Source organism: Asterias amurensis, chromosome 7 (genome assembly GCF_032118995.1).
Source record: "Asterias amurensis chromosome 7, ASM3211899v1".
NCBI classification, from domain to species: Eukaryota; Metazoa; Echinodermata; class Asteroidea; order Forcipulatida; family Asteriidae; genus Asterias; species Asterias amurensis.
Genome location: NC_092654.1, coordinates 15,699,185 through 15,723,803, shown reverse-complemented (window position 1 = coordinate 15,723,803; position 24,619 = coordinate 15,699,185). Strand labels below are relative to the sequence as shown.

Sequence of the window (24,619 nt, the reverse complement as noted above, 5' to 3'; positions counted from 1 at the left end):
TTTGACTGAAGAGGTAGGTTTTGAGATTAGATTTGAATGAAGAAATGTCAGGTTGTGATTTATTTATTTATTTGATTTATTTATTTATTTCCAATTAAATACCTTCCCTTTAACAATTTGATTTGACTGTTCCACAGACCTGGCAGTGTGACTGCACGCCTTGCCGATGAGCTTCCGTACCTTATTGAATCCGTAGGAAATAAGGAACAGCTCCGAGAGTGTCTTACCAACCTTTGTGTATTCCGCTTACTCTACACTAGAGGGCGCTGTTCAGAGTTACTGGAATACTGGGCAACTATAGGATTGGATAAACAGGGAATGGCCAAAGTGTACTTTGATGCTGTAAAAGAAGTAGAAGAAGGTATGTTGGACAAGAAAAAGAGAACGTTCTTATATCGCATGAAGGCTTGAAGTTTATAAAATTGCAATGGTTTTCCAAATCAAGAACATTTCCCTATTTGTATTCTGTATCCCGATGCAAAAAAAAACATCTATTGTTGAAGTACCCACTGCTAACAAATAGGATATGTACTGCCTCTAGCCACCAGACTAGCTCGGTGTTTTAGTGGTCAAGTCTCGCAAGGTCTTGGGTTTTGCCTTAAGTGATTTGCCAATGGATTTTTTTCACAGAAATCGCAGTTGTTGGCAACGCATGTGCAAGTGGAACGCACCCCTGGTTTCATGCAGTACTTTTTTTGAGATGTTCATGATTTATTGTATAGTGTATGCTGGTACCCTGTATATTATTAGATGTTCATGATTTGATGTATAATCTGTGCTGGTACCCTGCATAACTTTATTTGATAATTTGTTGTATAATCTGTGCTGGTACCCGGCATAACTTTATTTGATGTTCATGGATAGCGTATGCTGGTACCCGGCATACATTTTTTTGATGTTCATAATTTATTGTATAATCTGTGCTGGTACCTGCCATAACTTTATTTGTTGTTCATGATTTGATGTATAATCTGTGCTGGTACCCTGCATAACTTTATTTGATAATTTGTTGTATAATCTGTGCTGGTACCCGGCATAACTTTATTTGATGTTCATGGATAGCGTATGCTGGTACCCGGCATACATTTTTTGGATGTTCATAATTTATTGTATAATCTGTGCTGGTACCTGGCATAACTTTATTTGATGTTCATGATTTGTCGTATAGTGTGTGCTGGTACCCGGCATAACTTTATTTGATGTTCATGTTTTGCGTATGCTGGTACCCGGCATAACTTTATTTGATGATTTGTTGTATGGTATATATGCTGGAACCCTGTGGCGTGTCATGGCCTAGCAATTAAGAGCATCGGATTCAAGCTCTGGTGATTGATCAGCAGAGTGTGGGTTCGAGTCCCGGTCATGACACTTGTGTCCTTCAGCAAGACACTTACATGTATGATTGCTTTGTAACATTTAGGGGAGGTAGTGCTTTTTGCTCTACCATCCACGCTTCTGATGGATGATACCCAAGCCTACATGTACATCCACTCGGACTGTAAAGGGGATAACCCTTTTTCAGCCCAAGGAGTACTTGTAGGTGGCTATGACCCTTTTGAAAAAATTGTAGCCCACACCTTGAAGTGGCCTTCAGGCCTTGTGTGTACGTATTGTGCATTTATCCATCATAACATTATTTGAACTGTTAATAATTAGTTATAAAAAGTATCTTTTTACTGTTTCTTTAAAAAATGTCCTCCATTCTGTGCTTTTTTACATGTGTTATATGTAGGCCTATTTGATCATTTCATAGTTAATAGTTCACAGTTAAATTTATTTCCATTCAATCGTTTAAAATGACAAAATATAACATAACCGGAGAAAAAAAGTTAATAGATTGAAGTGGGTAAGGTCTCCTAAAACGTATGTGAGGGCGCGATATAAGTATAAATTATTGTAATTAAACACTGAATCATACCACCACCTACAATAGTCTTTAGAATATTTAAAAACAAAATAGTCTTACACGTACATAATCTTAAATTCTCTTTGTTAGTATTTATATTAATTGTATTCAGATATATATATAATGAGTTGGGTATATGGCCTTAGCTTTCGATCCAAACTGGACCTTCTTCAGAGGCATATATCAGATATACATTTGTATAGATCACTTGGTACCCTTTATGACTCTTTTTTATTTGGTTATTTCATTGTATAGTGTATGCTGGTATGCTGTCGCTGCCTACAATAGCATTCTTACATGAGATGTTAGGCAGATTCCTTAAAGACATGGGACTACTTATTCAGGTCAGTTTGCTCTCAAGGTTTAGGGGCTTTTGTAAACCTTACGATCTACTTTTAGGATTTTTTAACAACACATTGAGTTATTTCATATGAAAAACATAAGAAATGAGCTGTGCACAATGCCTGTAATCAAAGACCAGTTTTCTTACTTGGTGTATCCCAACATCATTAAAGAACAAATCTGTGAAAATTTGGACTCAAATGGTCATTGAAATTATGTCCTTTCAGATGCATGTATTTCAAAGGTTTCAGGCCTGAAGTGTTTTATGATTTGAGTGGGAAATTACCTCTTTTTAAAAACTACGTTTCTTCAAAGGGAGCCGTTTCAGACAAACTTTTATACTGTTACTAGCTCTCCATTGCTCATTGCCAAGTAAGCTTTAAAGGCAGAGTCACACTGCAGCAATAACGAAAACGATAACGATAATGACGCAAAGAGAACGCATTCTATTGGTTAAATTGCCCCACGCAGAATACGCACACGCTCATTCAACCAATAGAGAATGCGTTCTCTTTGAGTCGTTATCGTTATTGTTCTTGTTATCGCTGCAGTGGGACCGGGCCTTTATGCTTACAATTATTTTGTAATTTTGTAATTGCCAATAGTGTCCAGTGCCTTTTGAATAAATTCAAACTACTTGTTTTTTTTCTGCCCTGACTGCAGGCTGTACGTCCTTTGCAGAGAGCTCTAGAGATACGCGAGTCTGTGGATCCAGATCATCCTAGCGTTGCGCAATCATTTCACTTATTAGGCGGACTGCATGGACAATGGGGGAAGTATTCAACTGCCGAGGCTTATTATAAGCAAGCTCTAGAGATCAGTGAGAATGCGTATGGGGGAGATCACCCTACCGTGCTGAAAATGCTGGACTCTTTAGCTGTACTCTACAAAAAGCAAAACAAGTAAGAACAGAAAGAGTAGTATTCATTTTGGTTTTACCCTACACGGATGTGTTACAGGCATTTTACTTGGGTGGGATTCAAACCCACTACCCTTGCACAGAGTATACAGTACATCGGTGTAAGGGTAAAACCAAAATTGATATTCTTATATCCCCGATGCAAATTTTAAGGAACATTACAAGTTCCAATGTCACCCTGTAACATCATGACTAAAGGGTTTCAGTAGCCTTGCAATATTGAAAACCTTGGAGCATTTTAAATTATGTTAAATTGAAATTAAGGGGACAGTTTTTAATTTGGTCCGTTCTTTTTTAACTGATTAATCCTTAGGCATGAGCAAGCAGAACCTCTTCAAAGGAGAATGTCAGCTATTGTCAAACGATCTCGACCAACACAAATACCTCCTCATCAAAAGGGCGCCCTCAATGCCTTAAAAAAGCGCAGTCTTCAGCTACAAGAGCTGGCGACAGGGCCAGATTCTTTAGAGCTAGCTAAGACGTTAAATGAGCTTGGAGTGTTGTACTATCTGCAGAGTGACACCAGGTAAACATGAACATGTGTACTTGGAGATACTAGCTTGAAGTGAATCCATATTCATAAAAATATTAATAATAGTGGCCTCTTATATAGTACTCGAGTCCGTCACTTGGTTTCGCTCATGGCAATCTAAGATTATTATAGTTTTCCCTGCATGGTATGTTGAGCTACAATTTGAAGTATGAGACATTTATCTAAACTCAGACTTTTTAATGTCTACTGGTAATCATTTCAAGATGCTGTACTTTATCCCATTTAAATGAGTAGGACTCTTGGATCTAATTGTCTAGCACTAAGATACTGTTACCAAAAGCTCCTTGTAACCTATAACTCAAGGGGTGATCAAATAGTACAATTTCTATCTTTTCAATGTAGCTCCTTAGATCAGTGAAAGTGTCGGTTAACAGCACCAAATTCAAACTCTGGTGTTTCTGATCAGCAGAGTGTGGGTTTGAATCCCCAGCCGTGACACTTGTGTCCTTAAGCAAGACACTTAACCATTGCTTCGTCCTTCGGATGGGACGTAAAGCCGTTGGTCCCATGTGTTGTGTAACGCATGTAAAATAACCCAGTGCACTTATCGTAAAGAGAAGGGGTTCGCCCTGGTGTTCCTGGCTGGATTGGCAGCATATTGCGCCACAGCACCTAGTGAACTATAACATGGTGCTATATGTAAAAGGAGTAGGTCTAATAATTCAAAAACCTAGTCCCACATACCTTGCAGGAAATACTGTATGTTTCAGCGCTTTGAGACGCCCTTGGGGTGTATAAAGCGCTATATAAATATCAACTATTAGTATTGTTATTTATCAGGGCCCAACTTAATAGAGCTGCTTAAAGGCCAATGTTGTGCTTACCGCGCGCTTTCCATTTCATAGCACTGCTTACTGTAAGCACACGAAAAGGCATGCTAACCTTCGGGTGCTTACTGCACAAAAATTAATGACGTTACAATACAAAACAATACATTTACACCTTGGGAAATTGTTCTGCTACAGTAAGCACGAAAATTTGCTTACCGATGAGCAGCTCTATGAATTGCGGCCCAGGATCTCAATTTCAGACTTGTTCGTACTCTCATCCCTGATATGTTGTTTCTCTTTCAGTAATGCAGAATTAAACTTGCAGCGTTCTCTGTCGATCCGAGAGAGCTTTCTAGGAGAGCAACATCTGGACGTAGCGCAATCATTAAACAATCTTGCCGCATTGTACAATGATAACAAAGAGCTGAGTAAGGCTGGGGTACTTTATGAACGAGTATTATTCATCAGGAAAGCTCTACTACCTGCCCATCATCCTACTGTGGTGTCGTCGATACGGAATCTAGGAATGCTGTATCGTAAACAGGTTAGTGGATGATGTCTAGTTTACTGGCATGATATTATTCCTACTTAAAGGTACTGGACTCCTTGGGTAATTGTCAAAGACCAGTCTAAAAATGCATAAAATAACAAAACCTGTGAAAATTTTGACTCAATTGGTCTTCGAAGTTGTGAGAGAATAATGAAAGAAAAACCACCCTTGTTACACAAATTTGTTTGCACTCAGACGCATAATAAAAGGCTTCAGGTCTGAAGTCTTTTAACATTTGAGTGAGAAACCTCTTGTAACTTCAGAGGGATTCGTTTTTCACAATTGTTTTATACTATCAACAGCTCTCCATTGCTCGTTACCAGGTAAGTTTTTATGCTAACAATTATTTTGAATAATTACCATAAGTATCCCCTACCTTTAAATTCGCCAATTTCTCAACTTTTGATTCTGAGATCAATCTGAGGTATCCAAGTCTGATTCAGAATAAAAAATCGTGATTCTGATTCAACCAATTTATTATTTTGTGGTCAGGGTAAATACGCTGAGGCTGAGCCCCTGTATATTCAAGCTGTGGAAACTAAGGAGAGGTGTCTGGGTGCTAACCATTCTAGTGTAGCTACAGCACTAGTTAATTTAGCTGTTCTTTACTGCCAAGAGGTAAGCTATCAGAAATCCATTCACACTGTACCACGAAAGAATGACTTAATTATGTTTGTGAAACTTCTGTTGCTTTTTGTTTAGTATTTTGTCTTTGTATTAGTCGTGGTAATTGAATTTATGAAATCCTGTTAACTTTTTACTTAAATGTTTGTATTTGTATTTCATAACTTTTGTGACCATCTAGTTTTAGATTTGGAGATTTATATTAAAGTTTTTAGAAATGTCACATGTTTTGGGGTATAACTATAAGCTAGAGGGCACTGCAGTGAGATTTGCAGTAGTACCATATAAATATCTCTTAAAAGTTGAATAAATATGAAAGAAAAGTAGTAATACCTTGATATGTCCACCATGCATAGCCTCAAGTCGTATCTTACTTCCTTAAACTTCCAACATCAAAAATTCTTTTCTGGACATCTTTTACTAGCTAAATAAAAAATATTTCTGTCCTTTTACAGAGTAAACACACCAAAGCTCTTCCGCTTTATGAGCGTGCATTGGCAATATATGAGGAGAATCTTGGACCTCATCACCCAAGAGTTGCCGAAACCTTGCGCAATCTCGCCGTTCTCCGCTATGAACAAGGAGACTTTAAAAATGCTGCCATTCTTTACAAACGGGCAATGGACATTAAAGAGATGGAAACTGCATTCGCCAAGAAGCCATACTCAAGAAGGTCCTCAAGTGGGGGCTCTTCTGTTATGAGGCCTATTATACCTATGAGTCCACAGCTCCTCTTCAATGACAATAGGTAGCAGGAGGTTTACCAACCATGAGGCTAATCATACCTATGAGTCTACAGCTCCTCTTCAATGACAATAGGTAGCAGGAGGTTTATCAACCATGAGGCTAATCATACCTACGAGTCAACAGCTCCTCTTCAATGACAATAGGTAGCAGGAGGTTTATCACCCATGAGGCTAATCATACCTACGAGTCAACAGCTCCTCTTCAATGACAATAGGTAGCAGGAGGTTTACCAACCATGAGGCTAATCATACCTATGAGTCCACAGCTCCTCTTCAATGACAATAGGTAGCAGGAGGTTTATCACCCATGAGGCTAATCATACCTACGAGTCAACAGCTCCTCTTCAGTGACAATAGGTAGCAGGAGGTTTATCACCCATGAGGCTAATCATACCTATTAGTCCACAGCTCCTCTTCAGTGACAATAAGTAGCAGGAAGTTTATCACCCATGAGGCTAATCATACCTATGAGGTCGTTCAGACACAGTGCTAAAGTTGGTTTAACTCATGGTTCAACCCAATCGAGTTCAACTCTGTGTGTCTGAACGGTTTTAAAGTTAGTCCGAATCGAGTTAAACCCACAAAAGATAAATCGTCCAGGGAGGGGGTTTATCTGTAGACCGCTTCGGGATTATCATTTAACACTGTGTGTGGACAGAATAAAAAATCATCTGGTTTAACTCACAACAGACGACCCATTGACCTCCGTTATCATTATGTAAACACACGGTGACCAATGAACAGGCCAATAAACAGGATGTTAGAGTAACGGGGTCGCGTTTGCTTTGATCTCTTAAAACCAAAGATAAACCGTATCGGGTTTAACTCGGTGCTGTCTGAACGCAGGCGTATCGTACCTACGAGTCAACAGCTCCTCTTCAATGAAAATGATGCCTACTTTTTCAACTGGTATTAATCTGTCCTTAAATAGTTTCTATTTGTTTCTATTTTTCTACCTAAATATTTTATTTATATACTATTTTAACTTTGCTGCAAATTCGGGCCATGTTTTATAACCATGCTTGCTTGGATCTATCTAAAATGTATGTCTTCCATTTATCGTTTTCCGTTTTTTTTACCAAATCATTGGATTCAAATTGTACTAGAACACCAAAATATAAGCATTCAAATAATGCCTTAAATAATTTGTTTTATTTATTTATAGAAAATGAGAAATATGGGGATCAGTTTAGACCAGCGGTTTTCCCCTTGCCTTTCACCTCTGAGGAACCTGGTTCGAATCCCACCTCAGACTGGAGGCTTGCATGTGGACTGGGTTTTCAGTCCCTACCTAATTGCTTGGATTTTCCACAGTGGGTTTTTCCTACTACATCTACCAATCTTGAGCATTTCTTTTTGTTTCCTATTCATTCTGTTTATTGGCGCTAGATGTGCTGCAGGATGAACTAAATAAATACAAGGGATAATGATTTAATTTGATTTAAAATGATGGCATTTCAATCTCTGGAGTTGTACATTTTTAGGAGCTTAGGTGAACAGTTTACTTGGCGCTAGTAGATAACAAAGAATTTCTAAACATCTGAATAAAATAAAAGTTCACATTTTTATACAGATTTTTTACCAGGCAGACAGTAATAAGTCTGAATACTATAGGTTCTGCAGAAATTAATGCAGATCTTATTGAGCAGTCAATGCAATATTTGTGTACATTATGTTTATACCTATTTATATTACACTTGTCAATAAAAAATATATATTTTTACAATTTCAGTTGCTAGATCTTGACTGTAATTTTTAGGGTGTATTCATTGTAAGAATATGAAGTTTAAATTTCTTTTGGGAAGATTTGATAAATTAAGTTTACTATTCATAAATGCCAGGCGTTCAGAGAAAAAGTTGACAATGACAACGTCAACTCAACATTCCTGCTAGTGAAACTTTTTAAGACGCAGTAGTGGATGGTGGAAACAAAAATTACTCTAAATCTTTCAGTGCCTGCGTTATAAACCCAAACTGCTCAGCTTTTTCTGAAAAGAACTATACTACCTGGGTGGATTTGTGCGCACTACAAGTCTTTATTATTATTATTATTATTATTATTTAGAATCGGCCGGGACCAATACTTGTATGGCTTTTAGTGGATCGTTATTCACACTCAACTGAAATTATAGCACAACAAAAGCAAGTACATGTAGTTTGTTTTAGTAAAACATTTAATTTTTTCACCATGCATTATTATATATGGTTCCAAACAAGTAAATTATTATGCCTTATTTTAATTAGATTTCACATTGATCGAATATTTTATATTAATAAACACCTTGGAGAGTTACTTGGCATGTATTAACATAATAATTAAAGCAAACACATGGCCCCTAAACAAGCATTATTGTTGTGTTCAAATTCAGCATGCACTGTGCGTGTTGTGCGTTAACTATCAAATTAACTTTTTTTTCTGGCAAGGACAATGCTGAATGCATGCGCATACCACAGGTACCGGGGAATCGCAGACAATGTATCAATTTTAAGGTAGCTGGTTCGCGCATGAAACTAACATAATGCAAAGCATAAACACCAAGTTCTTTCAAATACAAATAGCTTAATACGTGTAAGAAATTAGGTTCCATGCACTAATTTAACAGCCTAAAAATGGCTCTTGAACATGAATAGAACAATTCTACAAATATCAGCAAGAGAAAAAATACTGAGAATTTGTTTTTCTAATGGTTTTTAAATTGTTTTTTATTTAGTTAAAGGCATTAGCAGTGTGAGGAGCTGTCTTCACTGCGTGGTAATGACCTTGGTTGGTTGCTGGTCACTGTTATTGGTGGTCCATTAACAGCGGCCAACCACACACCCGATCTTTACTATTCGGAGATGACCAGTTCCTCACACTTTTATTGCCCAAATAAAATTAAAATGTCCATGTAAAGACATTGAGAAAAGTAAATGGTTTGGAATTGTCAATGTCCAATACACAAGGTGTCATCATTTGAATATACATGTGTACCTATCCAGGGCCCAATTTCACAAAGCAGAAAGTAGAAAATTCTGCTTGGCAAATTCCTTTGCTAAGCAATAAATAAGTGGGGTGCCAGTCACGGTAATGTTAAATGTACAGTATTTTGGCTGATAACCTTTTTTGTTTTAAGCAAGAGTTTTCTGCGCTTATCAAGCTTTTGTGCTTACATGCTTTGTGAAATTGGATCCAGATGTGGAGAGAAATACTTTGCTACCATTCAAAACATGAGCTTTTTCCAATTCCCATTTTTATTTTATTTATTATTATTATTATTATTATTATTTTTTTTTTTTGGGGGGGAGGGGGAGGAGGCTCTTTAAGGAGGCCCCTGTCCCTTCCATCCCCACCAAAGGTTTTCCATAGACACAAAATTATGATTTAATACAGTTTGATCCTTTAGGACTAAAACTCTAGACCTGTAAGACGAGGTACATGTGTTTCCTTGTTTTTAGCTTCAATGTATCAGAACATTGAAATCCTCACATAGTCGACACAAGGAACCTGTGGGAAGTCTCAGCATAGTTAGTAGTCACGTTTTGACAGTAGATAAAAATAAATAAAAACTATACCTTTTTTCAGGTTCCTTTTGCTTTTCAAGTTGTTAAAGTTTTGGACATCTCTTTAAAAAGAAATCATTTATGCAAATGATATGAGTAAATATTTAGGACTCTAAAATATGTCTTTCAGACTCAACATTATTATATGTTTGTTAAATTATATGCCTAATAATTACACCAAAAAGGGAGTGGTTTACAGTGATTTCATCTGTGCCATGAGCTCCTCTAAGGACTGATCAGTTTGAGCCACTGTCTCATCAGAATCCTGCAGGTAAAAATCAATCAATCAAAATAACTCAATTACTACACATCCATTTACTCATACACTGTGTCAAAAACCACTCAAAGTTTTCATACAGGCATATTCAGTTCATACTTCCTGCGAATGAGAAGCAAATTTTGACGCCACAAATTCACAAAGAATAGTTTGCATCTGTTGACTTGTGCTCAATTCGCTACGATATCAGCCCTGTGACGTAAACATTCACTTCGCATTCGCATTTGCAGGAAGTATGAACCAGGCTTTACGGCTGTTAAGACCTGAACTTTACAGTGCCCTAATTTTTTTTGCTAGCAGCTAGACAGCTGACGGAATATCGACCCTGACTTTCCAGTGGGTAGCGGGCACAGAAACGCACCTACCATGCAACGTTTTGTTTTACCCAGAAAAAAAAGACACAAGGTGCTGTAAAACATGCATTGTAATATCCCTTTTACCTGGAAAGGGGGGGGGGTTATTGTGTACTTTTACCTTGGTAGATTCGTCTGGTTTATCGTAAGCATAAGACAGCCCTGAGGCAAGGTTAGGAGCTGCTTGACTCTTGAGATCATCTTTACTTGATTCATCAACCAATGAGATACCTATAAGACATTAACAATATCACTCGCATGTAAATAGTTAGACTAAATCAGATAAAAACACAGATGGAAATATAAATGATGAAACTGGACAAGCACATGTTTTGTCATAATAGTTATAATTATAATTATGGCTTCTTATATTGTATTGTAGAAAATACTGTGTTAAAGCGCCTTGAACGTCACTAAGTGACAGCTATGCACGCTATTTAAGAAGCCACTGATATTATTAGGTGTCTTGCTTAAAAACTCAAGCGGGACTTTAACCCACCTTCTGCTGTGCAGAATCAACATAGCTCAAGTCCGATGCTCTTATCCCCTCGGCCACGACACGTCATGACATGTACATGACCCCCACATTCCCTGTGGATCAACCCTTTTGGTGAATTCGTTACAACTAGAAGATTGTAATTCTGATGTTGAGTTTTGAGAAAACAAACATGTGGATAACAATAAGATTACAATGAATTCTTTGTTTCTTACCCCAGTCATTGGCAGCGTGGACAACCTCTTCCACTTTGACTACCGCTTCTACTTTGGGTTTTGAAGCTTCTAGTTTCTGCAAAAATAACAAGTGGTTTATCGTTAAAGCCATTGGACCCTTTCGGTACAGAAAAAAAAAAAAAAGTTCACAGATTTACAAATAATTTACAGGGTTTATAGAAGGTAATGGTGAAAGACTTCTCTTGAAATATTAGTCCATGAAATGCTTTACTTTTTGAGAAAACGGTAAAACAATATAAATTCTCGTTAACGAGAATTACGGATTTGTTATAAACACATGTCATGACACGGCGAAACGCGCGAAAACAGGAGTGGGTTTTCCTGTTATTTTCTCCCGACTCCGATGTCCGATTGAGCCTAAATTTCCACAGGATTGTTATTTTATATATAAGTTGTGATACACGAAGTGTGGGACTTGGACAATACTGTTTACCGAAAGTGTACAATGGCTTTAAAAGAGTATGACTTTATCGCGTAGCATGTTGTATCTAATCTATACACAGTACTTGTGACCCAGAATAAGCAAAAAAAAAACCACAATTCTAATCAGTAGCGTTTATTGTTTGCATTGCATGGTGAGGTATCATCAGATGTTTGTGGCAAAACCATGTGAATAACTACTTTGTTGTGTAGATTTGTTCTTTGAGAACCTGTCTTGCTATTTATTCTACTTCGGGAAAATAATTAGTTCTGAAACAAACTTTAAGGCTTTATTAACTATGACATGGGCAATTCACTGCAATATCAACATTATGAATTGTATTATAATTTGTATTAAAGACACTGGACACTATTGGTAATTGTTAAAGTCCAGTCTTTTCACTTTGTGTATCTCAACATGCATAAAATAACAAACCTGTGAAAATTTGAGCTCAATCGGTCGTCAAAGTTGCGAGATAACAATGAAAGAAAAAACTACCTTGACACACGAAGTTGTGTGCTTTCAGATGCTTGATTTTGAGACCTCAAATTCTAAATCTGAGGTCTCAAAATCAAATTCGTGGAAAATTACTTCTTCTCGAAAACTACGTTAATTCAGAGGGAGCCGTTTCTCACAATGTTTTATACTATCAACCTCTCTCCATTACTCGTTACCAAATAAGGATTTTATGTTTTATTGAATAAGGTTTTATGCTAATAATTACTTTGAGTAATTACCAATAGTGTCCACTGCCTTTAACCCTTACACCGATATGTAAATAGTATACAAATATTGACTGCTTCGAGTGCTATGGTTAAAACTATGATTCCCGAGGTGATCCCCGGAGCATTCTATTTTCCCGAGGCGAAGCCGAGGGAAAATAGAACGCTCTGGGATCACCGAGGGAGTCATAGTTTTTAACCATTGCACGAGTAAAAGCAGTCAATATTTGTTTTATAACATCCCAAACATTTCTAAATACTGTACTTAAGTTACAGACCTGAATGCTACAATCCACGGACGACACGAATACAGATTGCAAACACTTTTACTTACTGTGTTGCATGTAGTGTCGTGCAATCCGAAATGGTTACAAACTATTAATTTATCATCCTCGTACACGCACCGGACGTCTGGGTACTGCACGCCGTGTGCTAGTCTGTCGGACTAGCGCACGGCGCCGTGTGCTAGTCTTCGGACTAGCGCATGGCAAACCGACGCACTATCACGCGGCCGTCGTCTAGCAAAACTAAGACATGTCATGTGACGCGCTCTAAACCAATGAGCAGGCAGAATACTTGCAAGGGGTGTTATAATACTGTATACTGTACATTCCCGAGTTCTGTGAAAACAATCCACAGGCAAATATTAGTCTAATTTGAATCTCAATTCTGCTGGTTTACCTGGAATTCTTCTTGCCTCTTCCTGCAGTAACTATCATCACAGGTTGGGTTAGGCTTCATTGACATTGTAGGGAAGAAATCTGTGAGTGCACTGTAGCCTAAATAATGAGTCACTGTTCCAAAGCCTAGTAGATATCTGCAGAAAAAATGTCAAAATTTGAGAATATTATTGCATGTAATATTATTTTTCAATTACTGCATCTTAATCCTTTAGAGACCAATAGTTTCTGTATAATGTCACATGGTAATTCGGCTGGTAACCTTATTCTGGTAAGCATAATGTTGTCGTGCTTAGCATCTTTTTTTGCTTAAACAGCTCTATGCTTAATTTCATAAAGCCTGTTTCGCTAAGCACAGAAAAATCTTGCTTAGCAGAAACTGGTTTCCAGTCAACTTTCCAAAAAGTCTACATTGTTGCAACTGGTGCTCCAGAAATTTGCTAAGCAGTTTCTTTTTGCTGAACAATTTATGAAATTGGGCCCTGTAGTAGTTTTATCTAAATGAGTGGAACTGAAAGACTTACTTGAGGGTGTTTTGTACTAGCAGGCCAGCTATAACACCCATGGTTGTAGGTAAGCTAGCAGCACATACACCTTCCCTCTTCAGAGTCTTTTCATCAATGTTTGAAGCTACAACTAATGGTGGGGCACACTAAACAACAAACAAAACAGAATCAAAATAGCGGATTTAAGTGATGTTTGAAGCTTTGCATGGTGTGAATGGATCATAAGAAAAACTGTAGTTTAAAAACTTGTAGGTACCACCATGGCCATAACTTCAGTTTCACACGCTTAATTTCTTTTCAAATTATTTAATGATGCAGCTAAAGAAGCGCAAAGAATCGACACTTACATGTACGGAAGCAGAGAATTCTGTGCTTACATTTAGCGTATTTCACTGGTTAGCGAAGAATGTTGGATTGTGCGCTTGCGTACTCCACGTTACTATTGGCATTTAGCATGTGCGTTACAAGTGAAGAACAGTGATCGTAAGCGCAGAATTCAGCGGAATTTCAAATTATCTAATGATGCAGCTAAAGAAGCGCAAAGAATCGACACATGTACGGAAGCAGAGAATTCTGTGCTTACATTTAGCGTATTTCACTGGTTAGCGAAGAATGTTGGATTGTGCGCTTGCGTACTCCTCGTTACTATAGGCATTTGGCATGTGCGTTACAAGTGAAGAACAGTGATCGTAAGTGCAGAATTCAGCGGTAAGCAGAGCCATAAAATAGGCCCCTGAAGGACTAGTGAAAAAATTAAGCTCTGTGTATTTGTGTAGCTACATGCAATCCTTCTAAAGTAATTGAAACTTACAGCAAAGCAGGCAGTATCACCAGGTTTAATGAGTTGTATATGACCAGATACAGCATTCTCACTGACTCCTGACTCAATCCAGTTCTGATCAAGCTCATTACACGCCTTCAATATCAATAACAGATAAGAAAAGTTAATGATAAACAAATACAAGCAAATAATGTCATTGTCATTAAAAAGTCACATCCCCTTAGGTGATCTCGTCTGCCACTTCCCAGACTGTAAGGCCCGTATCGTAAACTTGGGTGTGATCCCTGACTACAAAGCGGTTAACAGTTGTATGGATTCTGACTACCGCCCCAAAATAAAAATGATGATAAATTGGGGAGACCACCAACATTGGGCTCAACAGCCCAGATGGTAGAGCGCTGGTACATTAACCCGAAAGTCGTTGGGTCAAATCCCTTTCTAGTGTCTTTGTTCAACACCAAATCAATATATTCCAAATGCTATGACTTCATGGATATAGTATTATAATATCTCGTTTATGCAAATTGTTATTGCAAACTCTAATAGTATACAGAAGCTTGTGTGACCAAACACCCCGACTGTGAATGAAGAAAGAGTATGCCCTAGGACCCAATATTAACAAGAGTGATTTTGTAGGCATGTACTTACTGCATTTATGGCCATTCTAGCTTCAAAGTTATCAACACAGCTCAGCACTAAGTCCACACGGCCGTCTCCTGTTAAGTTACCATTGCTGAAAACAGAGTAAAAGAGAGACAGCAGTATATGCTTATAGGGTTACTGTAAATAAAAGTCACTGGACCAACATTTACTGAAATTTGAATGTGGACACAGACTGGCTTGTAACACTGCAAGGTAGATTGAGCTATGTGTTTTAAAAGCATGAGAATTGTTCCTTTAAATACACAGCACCATGTAATGGTTTACAAGGTGTTGCTGGCGCAACATGCTGCCGATCAAGTCAGGAACACCGGAGCGAACCCCCTTCTCTTTTTGATAAGTGCACTGGGTTCTTTTACATGCATTACGGCCAACGGCCCTACGTCCCATCCGAAGGACATGGCTTCATGGTTTTGCTTTAAAAGGACACAGGTGTCACCACTGGGACTCGAACCCACACTCTGCCGATCAGAAACACCAGACTTTGAATTCGGTGCTCAGGTTCCTAAGAGCAGTAAATCATGGTGCGATAGGTCAATTAAGTTGAAAACCACCTTGTTTAATGTCACTAATATGTCATTGTTATTTGTCTTATTTTCCTTTGCTGTGTGTGGTTTCCCCTCCTGTGCTCTTTGAGTACCTCATTTTGGTGGATTTTGGCGCCCTATAAATATTCTTTTTTATTATTATTATTATGACATGCCCCGATAGAATTCAAATGACAGATGATCGTGGGAAGTAGTTTGTTCCTAATAGACACTTTATTTTACCTGATCCTATCCATGAAGTGTTGAAAGTTATCCATCGTCGTGATGTTGTAGTTGTGAGTTTCAAATTGCACATCTGGGTTGATGGATCTGAAAATTAAAAAGAAAAACTTCTGCTGAGTAAATATTGTTCCAAGTAAAGTCAGACCATCTAAAAATATTTACCAAACGTACACAGGATGACCAAAATTACTTGTGATTCCTATACTGTACAAATGTACAGTGAAAAATGAAAACCAATGTATTCTCCCCATCGCCAAATCAGTGCAATGAAATGTAGAATAAATTTAGTTATAAGCTGCAAATCTGTAAAGTTTCATCATTTTGTTAGGACTATTTAAAACGATGCTTTAGTTTAGATTCTTAACATACATGACACAGGGTTAGGTTTTTTGGTAGGGTTAGAGGCATGCGTCTCCTGAAAAGATCAAAACATTACCTTTGCCAGCAGGGATATAATAACTATTAGTTCTCTGTAGGTGGGACAGACATTTCCCTTATCAGTGGTTGGGCACTGGCCTGGTGACCAGTCTTGTTTCTTCATCTTTTCTTCCATTATGTTGATTTTAAAACGTGTGACGCGCTTTAGATAGTTTTTAATATAAATTTGAATTATTCTTATTAATATTGTTTATAGATACCTTAATGTTTTCTCTGCAGCTTCTACTTTACTCATTCCAGCTTGGTGAGGTTTGAAGAATAAACGATTCATGTTTGCTAGTTCAACCTTGTCATAATCAAACAGCAATAACTGTAAAAGAATCACAATCGACAAATTAATAATCAGTAATAGAAATAAGCAAGAAATCTCACATCTGGACTGTCTCTAAAACCATGCACTGGTTGTAATAGATCTTGAAGTACTGCTCAAAGAAGCAAACCATCTACAAGTATGTTTGACATGTTCTCTTTATGATAAGTGCACGTTGAGTTATTCAGTGTGCATTACACAACACCAGTTGCTTTATGTTCAGTCCAAAGGACGTGGCAATGTTGGTTGGGTATTTTGTTTAAGGACACAAGTGTCACATCGGGCCTTGAACCCACACTCTGCTGAACAGAAACAGCAGAGCTTGAGTCCAGGGCTCTTATTTGCTCAGTAATGATTAAGTTAGATTTGGATGATGTGTTAGTAAAGTGCTGATAAATTGTTGAGGATTTACTCCATGTCTACAATGTTAAAGGACAATGAAGTTAAATATCATATCCCAATGAAACATGGCCACAAAGTGGTCACTTCTTATTAAATTTTAGGAAATTGCAGTCTTTTGGCACTTGGAGTTTGTGTGAAGTTTGAATTGACCATTGAAGACTTGTCGCTTGAGTAAGATGTTGTACCTTTCCTATACCACATCTTGTAAGCATCTCCGCCGTCACACTTCCAACACCACCAACTCCTACAACGGCTACGGTGAAGCTACGTATTCTCTGAATAGGAAAAATCAAAAACAAGCAAATATTCATTCACAGATGTACTTGACACCATTAAATCTGTTAAAATAAAAAACAAAAACCCCACTGTCTTTTGAGGGTGTAATGTATGTACAGCACACAAAACTTCAATCAAATAGAATACCTAACTACTGTTTCAAAGAGTGTCTTCTATTCACCTACTACAGTATCAGAAAAGAAGACACTCCTTGGTCAGGGAGTTGTGCTTCAAGCTACTGCTCCAGTCTATTTGCAAATGTATGTCAAAAGAACGAGCATATAGGCCGTCGCTCATCGTAGACATTAAACCATTGCTTGTACATGTATGAGAGAGATTGGCTGCTGCCAGCTTGGACTTGGTTTATCCCTTTGTAGAAGATTACCAAGTTCCCTTGATGGAAAGATCATCTAAACAAAGAACAAACAAACAAACAATTGTATCTCAAATTCTCCTCACCTCATAGTTGTCAACGATTCCCATTCGTTTAAGAGCCATGAGACGACTGCAATAAATAAATCAATTAATACATCATTCAACTGGGGTTTGATTCGATAAGAACTGATTTAGACAGTTTGATCGGACAGAAATTGTCCTTGGTAAACTACATTGGGGCACAACTTTCAGCGAAAAACATTGAACCCTCATTCAAGAGGTCATGTCACCCTACTCCTTGAACTACATGTATGTATGAGGTTCGTTCCGCGAACCACGTCACCATAGTTCTAGGAGTAATGTCACCCCTGCCTGATGATCATTTTACGTGTGTTATTTTAATGTTATTGATTACACACATAACAGCAGAAACAAAAGCATGGATATTATTAATAGGTTATATGCAAGCCATCGCATCGGTCTGAGGAGGGAATCAAACCGACCGCGGGGGTCCACTGACATGACTGAGGTGAACTGAAAGGCAGGCAAAGAAACCACTGTGCCTGATCCAAAATGATTGATACCCTTTTTAAAAATAAATGTATGCCTAGCCTTGGGCAAGGAAGTCATGCATGTGAAGGGAATCCAGCAATATCTTGATTCTTATCTGGGGCTTCTGGCACTAACTAAACTATAAGTTAAAAGACATGTAAACAAGATCAAGAAGTAGGCCTATCAACAAAAGCACTTGTCGAACAATTTAATAAATACAACAATCATAGAGGATTAAGGCACGTAAACATGTCATTTGAGTATGGGTTGTAGAGAATACCTGTAGGGATTACTGTCCACTACTTCTGATGACATCTGCTCAATTTTGGTTCTTCCAACAGCAGCTGCTATTCCCCCAGCACCGCCTTGTTCATTGCGAAGCCTTGCTAACTCAGATTCTAGTTCAGCAATCCGTCCTTTCAATACATCCACGGAAGCCATGATCAGCCGCTTCTTCTAAACACTAGTAATTTTAAATGAATATTATGAAATATACTTTGGAATATCTGACTTTATTCTCAGTGTTGTTAATGTGGTGGTTCCATACGGTGAAAGCTAACCCACCGATCGAGCGATCCTTCTGCTACACACACACACACTGACACATGGAAGTGATGATGTCATTGGTGGCTTTCCCGAGTAAAATTGCACCTGTCGTTTGAGGGCGCTATTTCATCAACACGGTGATTTTTTGGGCGCACCCATAGAGCCATTATGGGCGCTCCACACCACCGTACACCCACACATAATAAACACTCCCGAAGTATCAAATAATATTTCCGAACAGCTAATATTCAGATTTCTTTTAAATTTTCGGCAGGTCAGCCGGTTCCATGGATTTTTTTGCTAACTAGCCCAGAAAAAAACATCCCCGAAAAAGCTTCTTTTTTTAACAAACCGATTTTCCCGCCGAGTACTTTCCTGAAGAACTTAGTCCGCTTCTAAGCAAATTAAAAGGGACAATTTTAAGGCCTTAATTATACCAAAATCTCATCAAAAATACATAACCTCCAAAGTGTGATGATTTGTAATCAGTTCCACGACCCTCCAACGTTTTAAACATTATTTTGGGGGCATGTTGATGACTTCCAATTTGAGGTATTTGAGATGACACGGTCCTACTACATGCCGAGAAGTGTAGGGACGTTTTTTTTTCAAGATTGATGCTCTGCCTTTTTGAAAATTAAATTTGGAGGGCAAATAACTCAAGTTCAAGAGTCAATGAATAATTTCCCATCTACAGTAAAAAGCTATTAGACTTGTAAACATTTGTTAGCGTTTTGCACTGTAGTTTATCAACTTTATTGGGACTAGCGGGATGCCGCGCTTCGCGCGGCACCCCGCTAGGATATAAAAATCCTTTACACAAATATTTCGAAATGTGGGTGAGGGTGTTATACGCCTCTCTCAATATTTATGCATGGCGTCATAATTCTAACCCAAAATGAAGCTATTTCGCACGTCAACCACTACTTGCAGTGGCTGTACCCACCTCGTTTTGGGTTAGACGACGTACCTTATGCATACTTCTAGAAACTATAAGGCTCCCCCGTGAGCCTTTTAGGGGGTCTAATATGTTGGGCCTCCCTAACGTTACACGTTTTTCAAATCAGCGTTGATAGGTGAAACTGACCGTTAGCCAGCAATAACTAAAGTTTCTTTTGTACTACACTACCAAAACTTTCTCCACACACTCAATATACATTCATAATGCTTGCATTTCCTTTTTAAAAAACATCGTCAAAAATGACATTTTTACGTCCCACGATACATAGCGTTGCTACAGCACTATAAGTAAAGCGAGTTTTTGGAACATGCTGTGTGCCACAAATCTAATTTATCTACTGTTTTTGTTTTCGGGGGGCGGGGGCGGGGGTGGTAAGAGCGTAGGCCTCTTTTTAGTTTACTCTCATCTGAATTGGTCTTGTAAACTTTCTGGTCAATAGGCTGCATGTATAACGGGAGCACTTAACGTGAACGTCAAAAAAGTGTTTTGCAGGCAGAGATGGCAAGTCCAGAGGCTAGCTATGTGTGAGATTTTTCAAAGCTCAACCCCCATCCCCCCGGAAAAAAAATTGCCAGTTTAAGAAGGCCTTTTTAAATCGCCGCTCAACCTTTTTTTTTTTTTTTTTTTATAAATAAATAAAACAATGTGAAATTTAATTGTGGACAAAAAGTGTTTCAAAATGCATCAAAAGCCTCCTCAGAATAATTAAAACTCACTTGAGGTACACAGGAGATGTTGATGGTTAATGTGGAGGTTCGATTGTGTCAGATTATATCCTTCCAAACTTGAAAAAAATAGACTAAAAATGATGTCCAAAATCAATCGCTCACTTCTTCTGCCTGTTGTGTCTTCGCTAGTGGAGCGCATTTCAACGAATTTGCTAAAAGAATCGGAACAAACTTGTGCGCAATAAGCGTTTTGCGCTCTGCCGAATTTGAGCTGAACCTACTGGATGAGCAAAAGCGTGCGCAATCTGCAAATTTGCGCTCTGTTTGTACAAATTTTGTACAAAAAATGTCGTTAATTTTTTTTCCCGATCTCGCCCCAATAATGGTTGATGTGCGTGTGAGCGTGAGACAGAGCCCAAATGCGTGAGTCTCACGCCTAATGCGTGAGACTTGGCAGGTCTGGTTTTGTTTTATTGTCACTTTGGGCTTATTGCATCTCGCGAAATTTGAACGACAAACGACACAATTTCTGACCGCGTTCATGTTCACGCTGCTCTAGGAACAAACCTCCATACATCCCATATCTCTGGAACCCTATATCGTACAAACTAAATAAAAACGATAAACTCGTCCCCACTCCTTAATTTTCTCTAACTTATTTCACTTTCAGAAAGCATGTCAAGTCATGTTTAGGGTTTGTTACGTCCAGTTTGGGTCAATAGACAAACTCCTTAAAATGTACCCCATTCAGCCGCACGAGGTCTCTTTTGTTAATATTATCTCCATGAGTAACCAACCCGACGGGCCGATGGCTAAATAAGGCTTCAAAATGGATTTGGCAAAATTTACATTCTGAGACCTGACCGACACACTGCTCTAACCAATTTTGTGAATGGACTTATTCAAAAGGAAACTTAATGTCGTTTTGCTTAACAACTTTGACCAAATGCAAAGCAAAGTTCTTTTTTTTACAGCTTCAAAACAGCCTTTGACGTGTGTGTATAAGTTTCACCATGAGTAAGGAATGGTTTCACAATTCTACCGCCATGGTTAAACTCTGAAACTGCAACATTATACCTCCATGAACAGACCGTATTCTAAAACGGTATTTATGTACCCATTTGAGTTTACTGGCAAAAGGTCCAAGGTCGCCACCCACTGTCAACCTAAAGTGGTCCCACGGCGACCTTCTTCACCAAGCAACAGGTGGCCTGTCTCAAACCAGACAACACACCACTCACAATACACTGACCAGAATGGCTCTTTGTGTAAGGGCCCCCCCCCCCAAAAAAAAAAAAATGTTATTAATTGTAAAGTTCCCTTAGACACCTTCCAACCTATAGCCGGCCCTACCCAATGTTTCCAAATTATTAAGCTTCCGTTTGATCCCATCCTTGTTCATCATGATAATTCTCATGCCGTTTGGAAGTGAATGCTTTTTTATAAATATTCTCCATTTAATCTTTTCAACAAATGAGTCACCCGCAGAAGGATTTCTAGGAAGTCTGATAACAACGTCGACCAGTGGTTGACACATGGTCACCTGCGAAACATCAATCTACGGTACTTAATCCATTCAATGCAAATTCGGTCAAATTCGTGAGATTGGTTTCGGATTTGTCCTGGCACCCAGCCTCTTCGACCCTTTCGACCCTGCGCGGCAATGAATGGACCAGTCCGGAGAAGCATGCTTAGTACAACACGAAAGTAACCTGACCAAAAAGGGCGGATCGAATGGCGGGTGGGCGTTCAAGGGGCAATGAATGAACCAATCCGGAGCACCATCTGCGAAACACTGTCCAATGAGTCGCCTGTCAGAAAGATTTCTAGGAAGTCTGGTAACAACATCGACCAGTGGTTGACGCACGGTCGCCGCCCAAACTTCCTCCAATCACATGACTTGTAAGTGCGAGTTTGGATCCGGGTTTTGCAGACTTGCAACCCGACGTCTGAAACCACACAAACGTATTGAATTCCACACAAACAACCGTGTTGGATTCCACAAGGATGCCATACCACTGGACCTTCTAATTTTCAATCCAAGATGGCGCAGGTTACGCTTTTAATAGTATAGATACACAGGACGAGTGGTTTAATGTGGCGGTGATCTGAAAGTTTTCACAAACAGCGCCCGCTAGTGTTCGATGAGTGTGCGGTGCGGAGTGGAAGGTGGCTGCATCGCGATAGTTGAGTGATAATGAATAACAACGTCTTGCATCAAGTCTAAGCATGCAGCTGGGTAGTAGCGTAGGTCAATCTATAAAAAAAAAATCCTGGTTATAGCCTTTTTTCAAGCAATGAGCCATTTGGGTATTATTAGGTAAATCACAAGAGGGCTGGGGAACCTATTAAAGACTAGTCGGTCAGCTAGTGGAATATTATTACTATAACTTTGATTCAGTATTATTAGAGATGAAGTGTATCACACACACTAATTGTAGATGGACTGATCATGACGGTTGGAAGATAATAGACCTATTCAATCGACAAACAAGAAAAAAGGGAGAAAAAAAAATCAGTTTTTCAAGTTGATAATGAAAACATGCTTGAAAGATTAGCACGGCCACTGGGATTGAGTAAATTTCGGCATTGATAGGTCACCGTGTATTTTAGCAGCTGCTCCCACAGCCTGGAGGCTACGGCACCGTCTCTATTGCACCCAATGCCAATCTCACAGCAATTGCCTTGTATACACCCATTCCATCGCATTGCCTATTCACTTATCTTTATAAGGCCGTTTATTCGTTGTTTGCTTGTCGACGAAAAAGCACCCAACACATAACTTGTTCTTGACCATAGTAACACCACAACACACTAAACACGGCCCACCCAAAGACATTATAACATCACATTCACACGCAGAACATATAAAGCTACTCCAGTAGCTTTTGTCCTCGTACTGCATCAGCTCTTTGGAACTCCTTGCCTGGTGCATAATTCCCTTCATCCTATGATCTGCCATATTTTAAGAGGAATATCAATTCTTACCATTAGCTCCACTGAGTTTCTGCATTTCTATGTTTTCATCCTTGCAGCCCTTTATCTACAGAATGGCTTTTAGCCTTGTTTTGGGCGAACTTGCTAAAAAAAAAAAGGATTTGAGAATCTATCGCATTGCCTTTGGATTTAACGCTTGGGCTATGAACGCGTTAATGTTTTAAGATGGATATTATGGTTGAAAAATCTGATTGATCCAAAGTATTTTCACATAAAGAGATCATCAATCTACACGACATTAATAATTGCAAAGGCCCCGAGGTATTATTTTATGAAGTATCATTAGTTATTAATTGGTAATCAACCCACAGTCTTTTAGTCCAATCTTCTTAATTACCAGGGGTCGATTTCACAAAGATAATCATTTCACAAAGATGAACTTTAGGATTATATAGTCCTATGACTCTTTATTAGTTATTCGTAAATAACCCAGACAGTTTCTCTACCCTCGCCTTCGGCTCGGACCTTTATCACACGGCAACGACCCTGCCGGTTTTAAACGGCCGTTTAAGAACTCGTCGCTACACTTTTATTCCCTTGTTAAAAACTTATGGCTGGTCCTATAAGTTAGGACTAATCCCAGGACTCTTTAAGAGTTATTACAAAATAAGGCTAGTCCTACTCTCTAAAATGCAAAGTGAAAAAGCACTCTTTGAAGAGCCATATGAAGGACAACTCTTTTTCAAGTGGTCTTCCACTCTTTTAGATTGAAGTTTGCATCTTGTTGAGTGATTTTTCACTCTGTCCTGGAGTGAAACCCCTCTATAAGAGTGAAATAACCACCACTCTTTTTAAAGAGCCATATGACGGACATCTCGAAATAAAGAGTGGTGTTTTTCACTCTTTTAAATTAGAGAGTAATAACGCGTCCCAATTCGAAATTAGATTCATAATCTGAACTCTTTGTGAAATCCAACCAGACAGTTTAGTCCTCTCCTGAACACGCTTACATCCTCTTATTGATTCCTCGTTATGCTCGTTGTGCTCAGTATGTTCTACCATAGTTCTATACCCAGAGGATAGGTTTGTACTTAATTCCTTATCAAAAGTAGACGTAAAGTGCTGATCACTGCCTGTTCTGCCTGCAAGCTGTTTACCTATTGGCCTATGTAGTCCAAAGGAAAACTAATTATAATGCATCATGTACAAATAATATTCTTAGTATTACCACCGTTGTATTACCCAGTTGCTTTTTTTTACAGACAGCTCAAGATTTGATTCGAAGAAACAAACAAACAAACA

General features: G+C 38.6%; 2 protein-coding genes across 2 annotated transcripts in view; one reads left to right on the top strand and one right to left on the bottom strand.

The window, feature by feature from the left end:
• LOC139939332 (nephrocystin-3-like) overlaps window positions 1-8,726 on the top strand; it is a 29,664-nt gene extending 20,938 nt beyond the window's left edge. The window contains exons 18-24 of the mRNA XM_071935119.1: window positions 138-361; window positions 2,162-2,250; window positions 2,912-3,150; window positions 3,481-3,693; window positions 4,794-5,034; window positions 5,533-5,658; window positions 6,120-8,726. Coding sequence (XP_071791220.1) covers window positions 138-361; window positions 2,162-2,250; window positions 2,912-3,150; window positions 3,481-3,693; window positions 4,794-5,034; window positions 5,533-5,658; window positions 6,120-6,416 — 1,429 coding nt within the window. The 3' untranslated portion in view covers window positions 6,417-8,726. The remainder of the gene's footprint in view (window positions 1-137; window positions 362-2,161; window positions 2,251-2,911; window positions 3,151-3,480; window positions 3,694-4,793; window positions 5,035-5,532; window positions 5,659-6,119) is intronic.
• A 433-nt stretch (window positions 8,727-9,159) lies between these two features.
• Window positions 9,160-18,789, bottom strand: LOC139939333 (ubiquitin-like modifier-activating enzyme 5). Its single transcript, XM_071935120.1, has 12 exons — window positions 18,486-18,789; window positions 17,738-17,783; window positions 17,188-17,277; window positions 16,491-16,600; window positions 15,853-15,939; window positions 15,071-15,155; window positions 14,453-14,557; window positions 13,660-13,787; window positions 13,137-13,272; window positions 11,292-11,367; window positions 10,702-10,811; window positions 9,160-10,215 (listed from the first exon to the last, which is right to left on the bottom strand). The coding sequence occupies exons 1-12, from the start codon at window positions 18,644-18,646 to the stop codon at window positions 10,144-10,146; spliced, it is 1,206 nt and encodes a 401-aa protein (XP_071791221.1). The 5' UTR covers window positions 18,647-18,789; the 3' UTR covers window positions 9,160-10,143.
• Window positions 18,790-24,619: the final 5,830 nt, after the last annotated feature.

What these genes read in the sequence shown, in the direction of transcription:
- LOC139939333 (XM_071935120.1), bottom strand. Translation starts at nt 18,646, where the DNA reads ATGGCTTCCGTGGATGTATTGAAAGGACGGATTGCTGAACTAGAATCT. An exon ending in GAATCGTTGACAACTATGAG is followed by an intron (nt 17,278 to 17,737) that starts GTGAGGAGAATT and finishes TTTCCTATTCAG; the next exon opens with AGAATACGTAGCTTCACCGT. An exon ending in GTGATACTGCCTGCTTTGCT is followed by an intron (nt 13,788 to 14,452) that starts GTAAGTTTCAAT and finishes TTTGTTGTTTAG; the next exon opens with TGTGCCCCACCATTAGTTGT.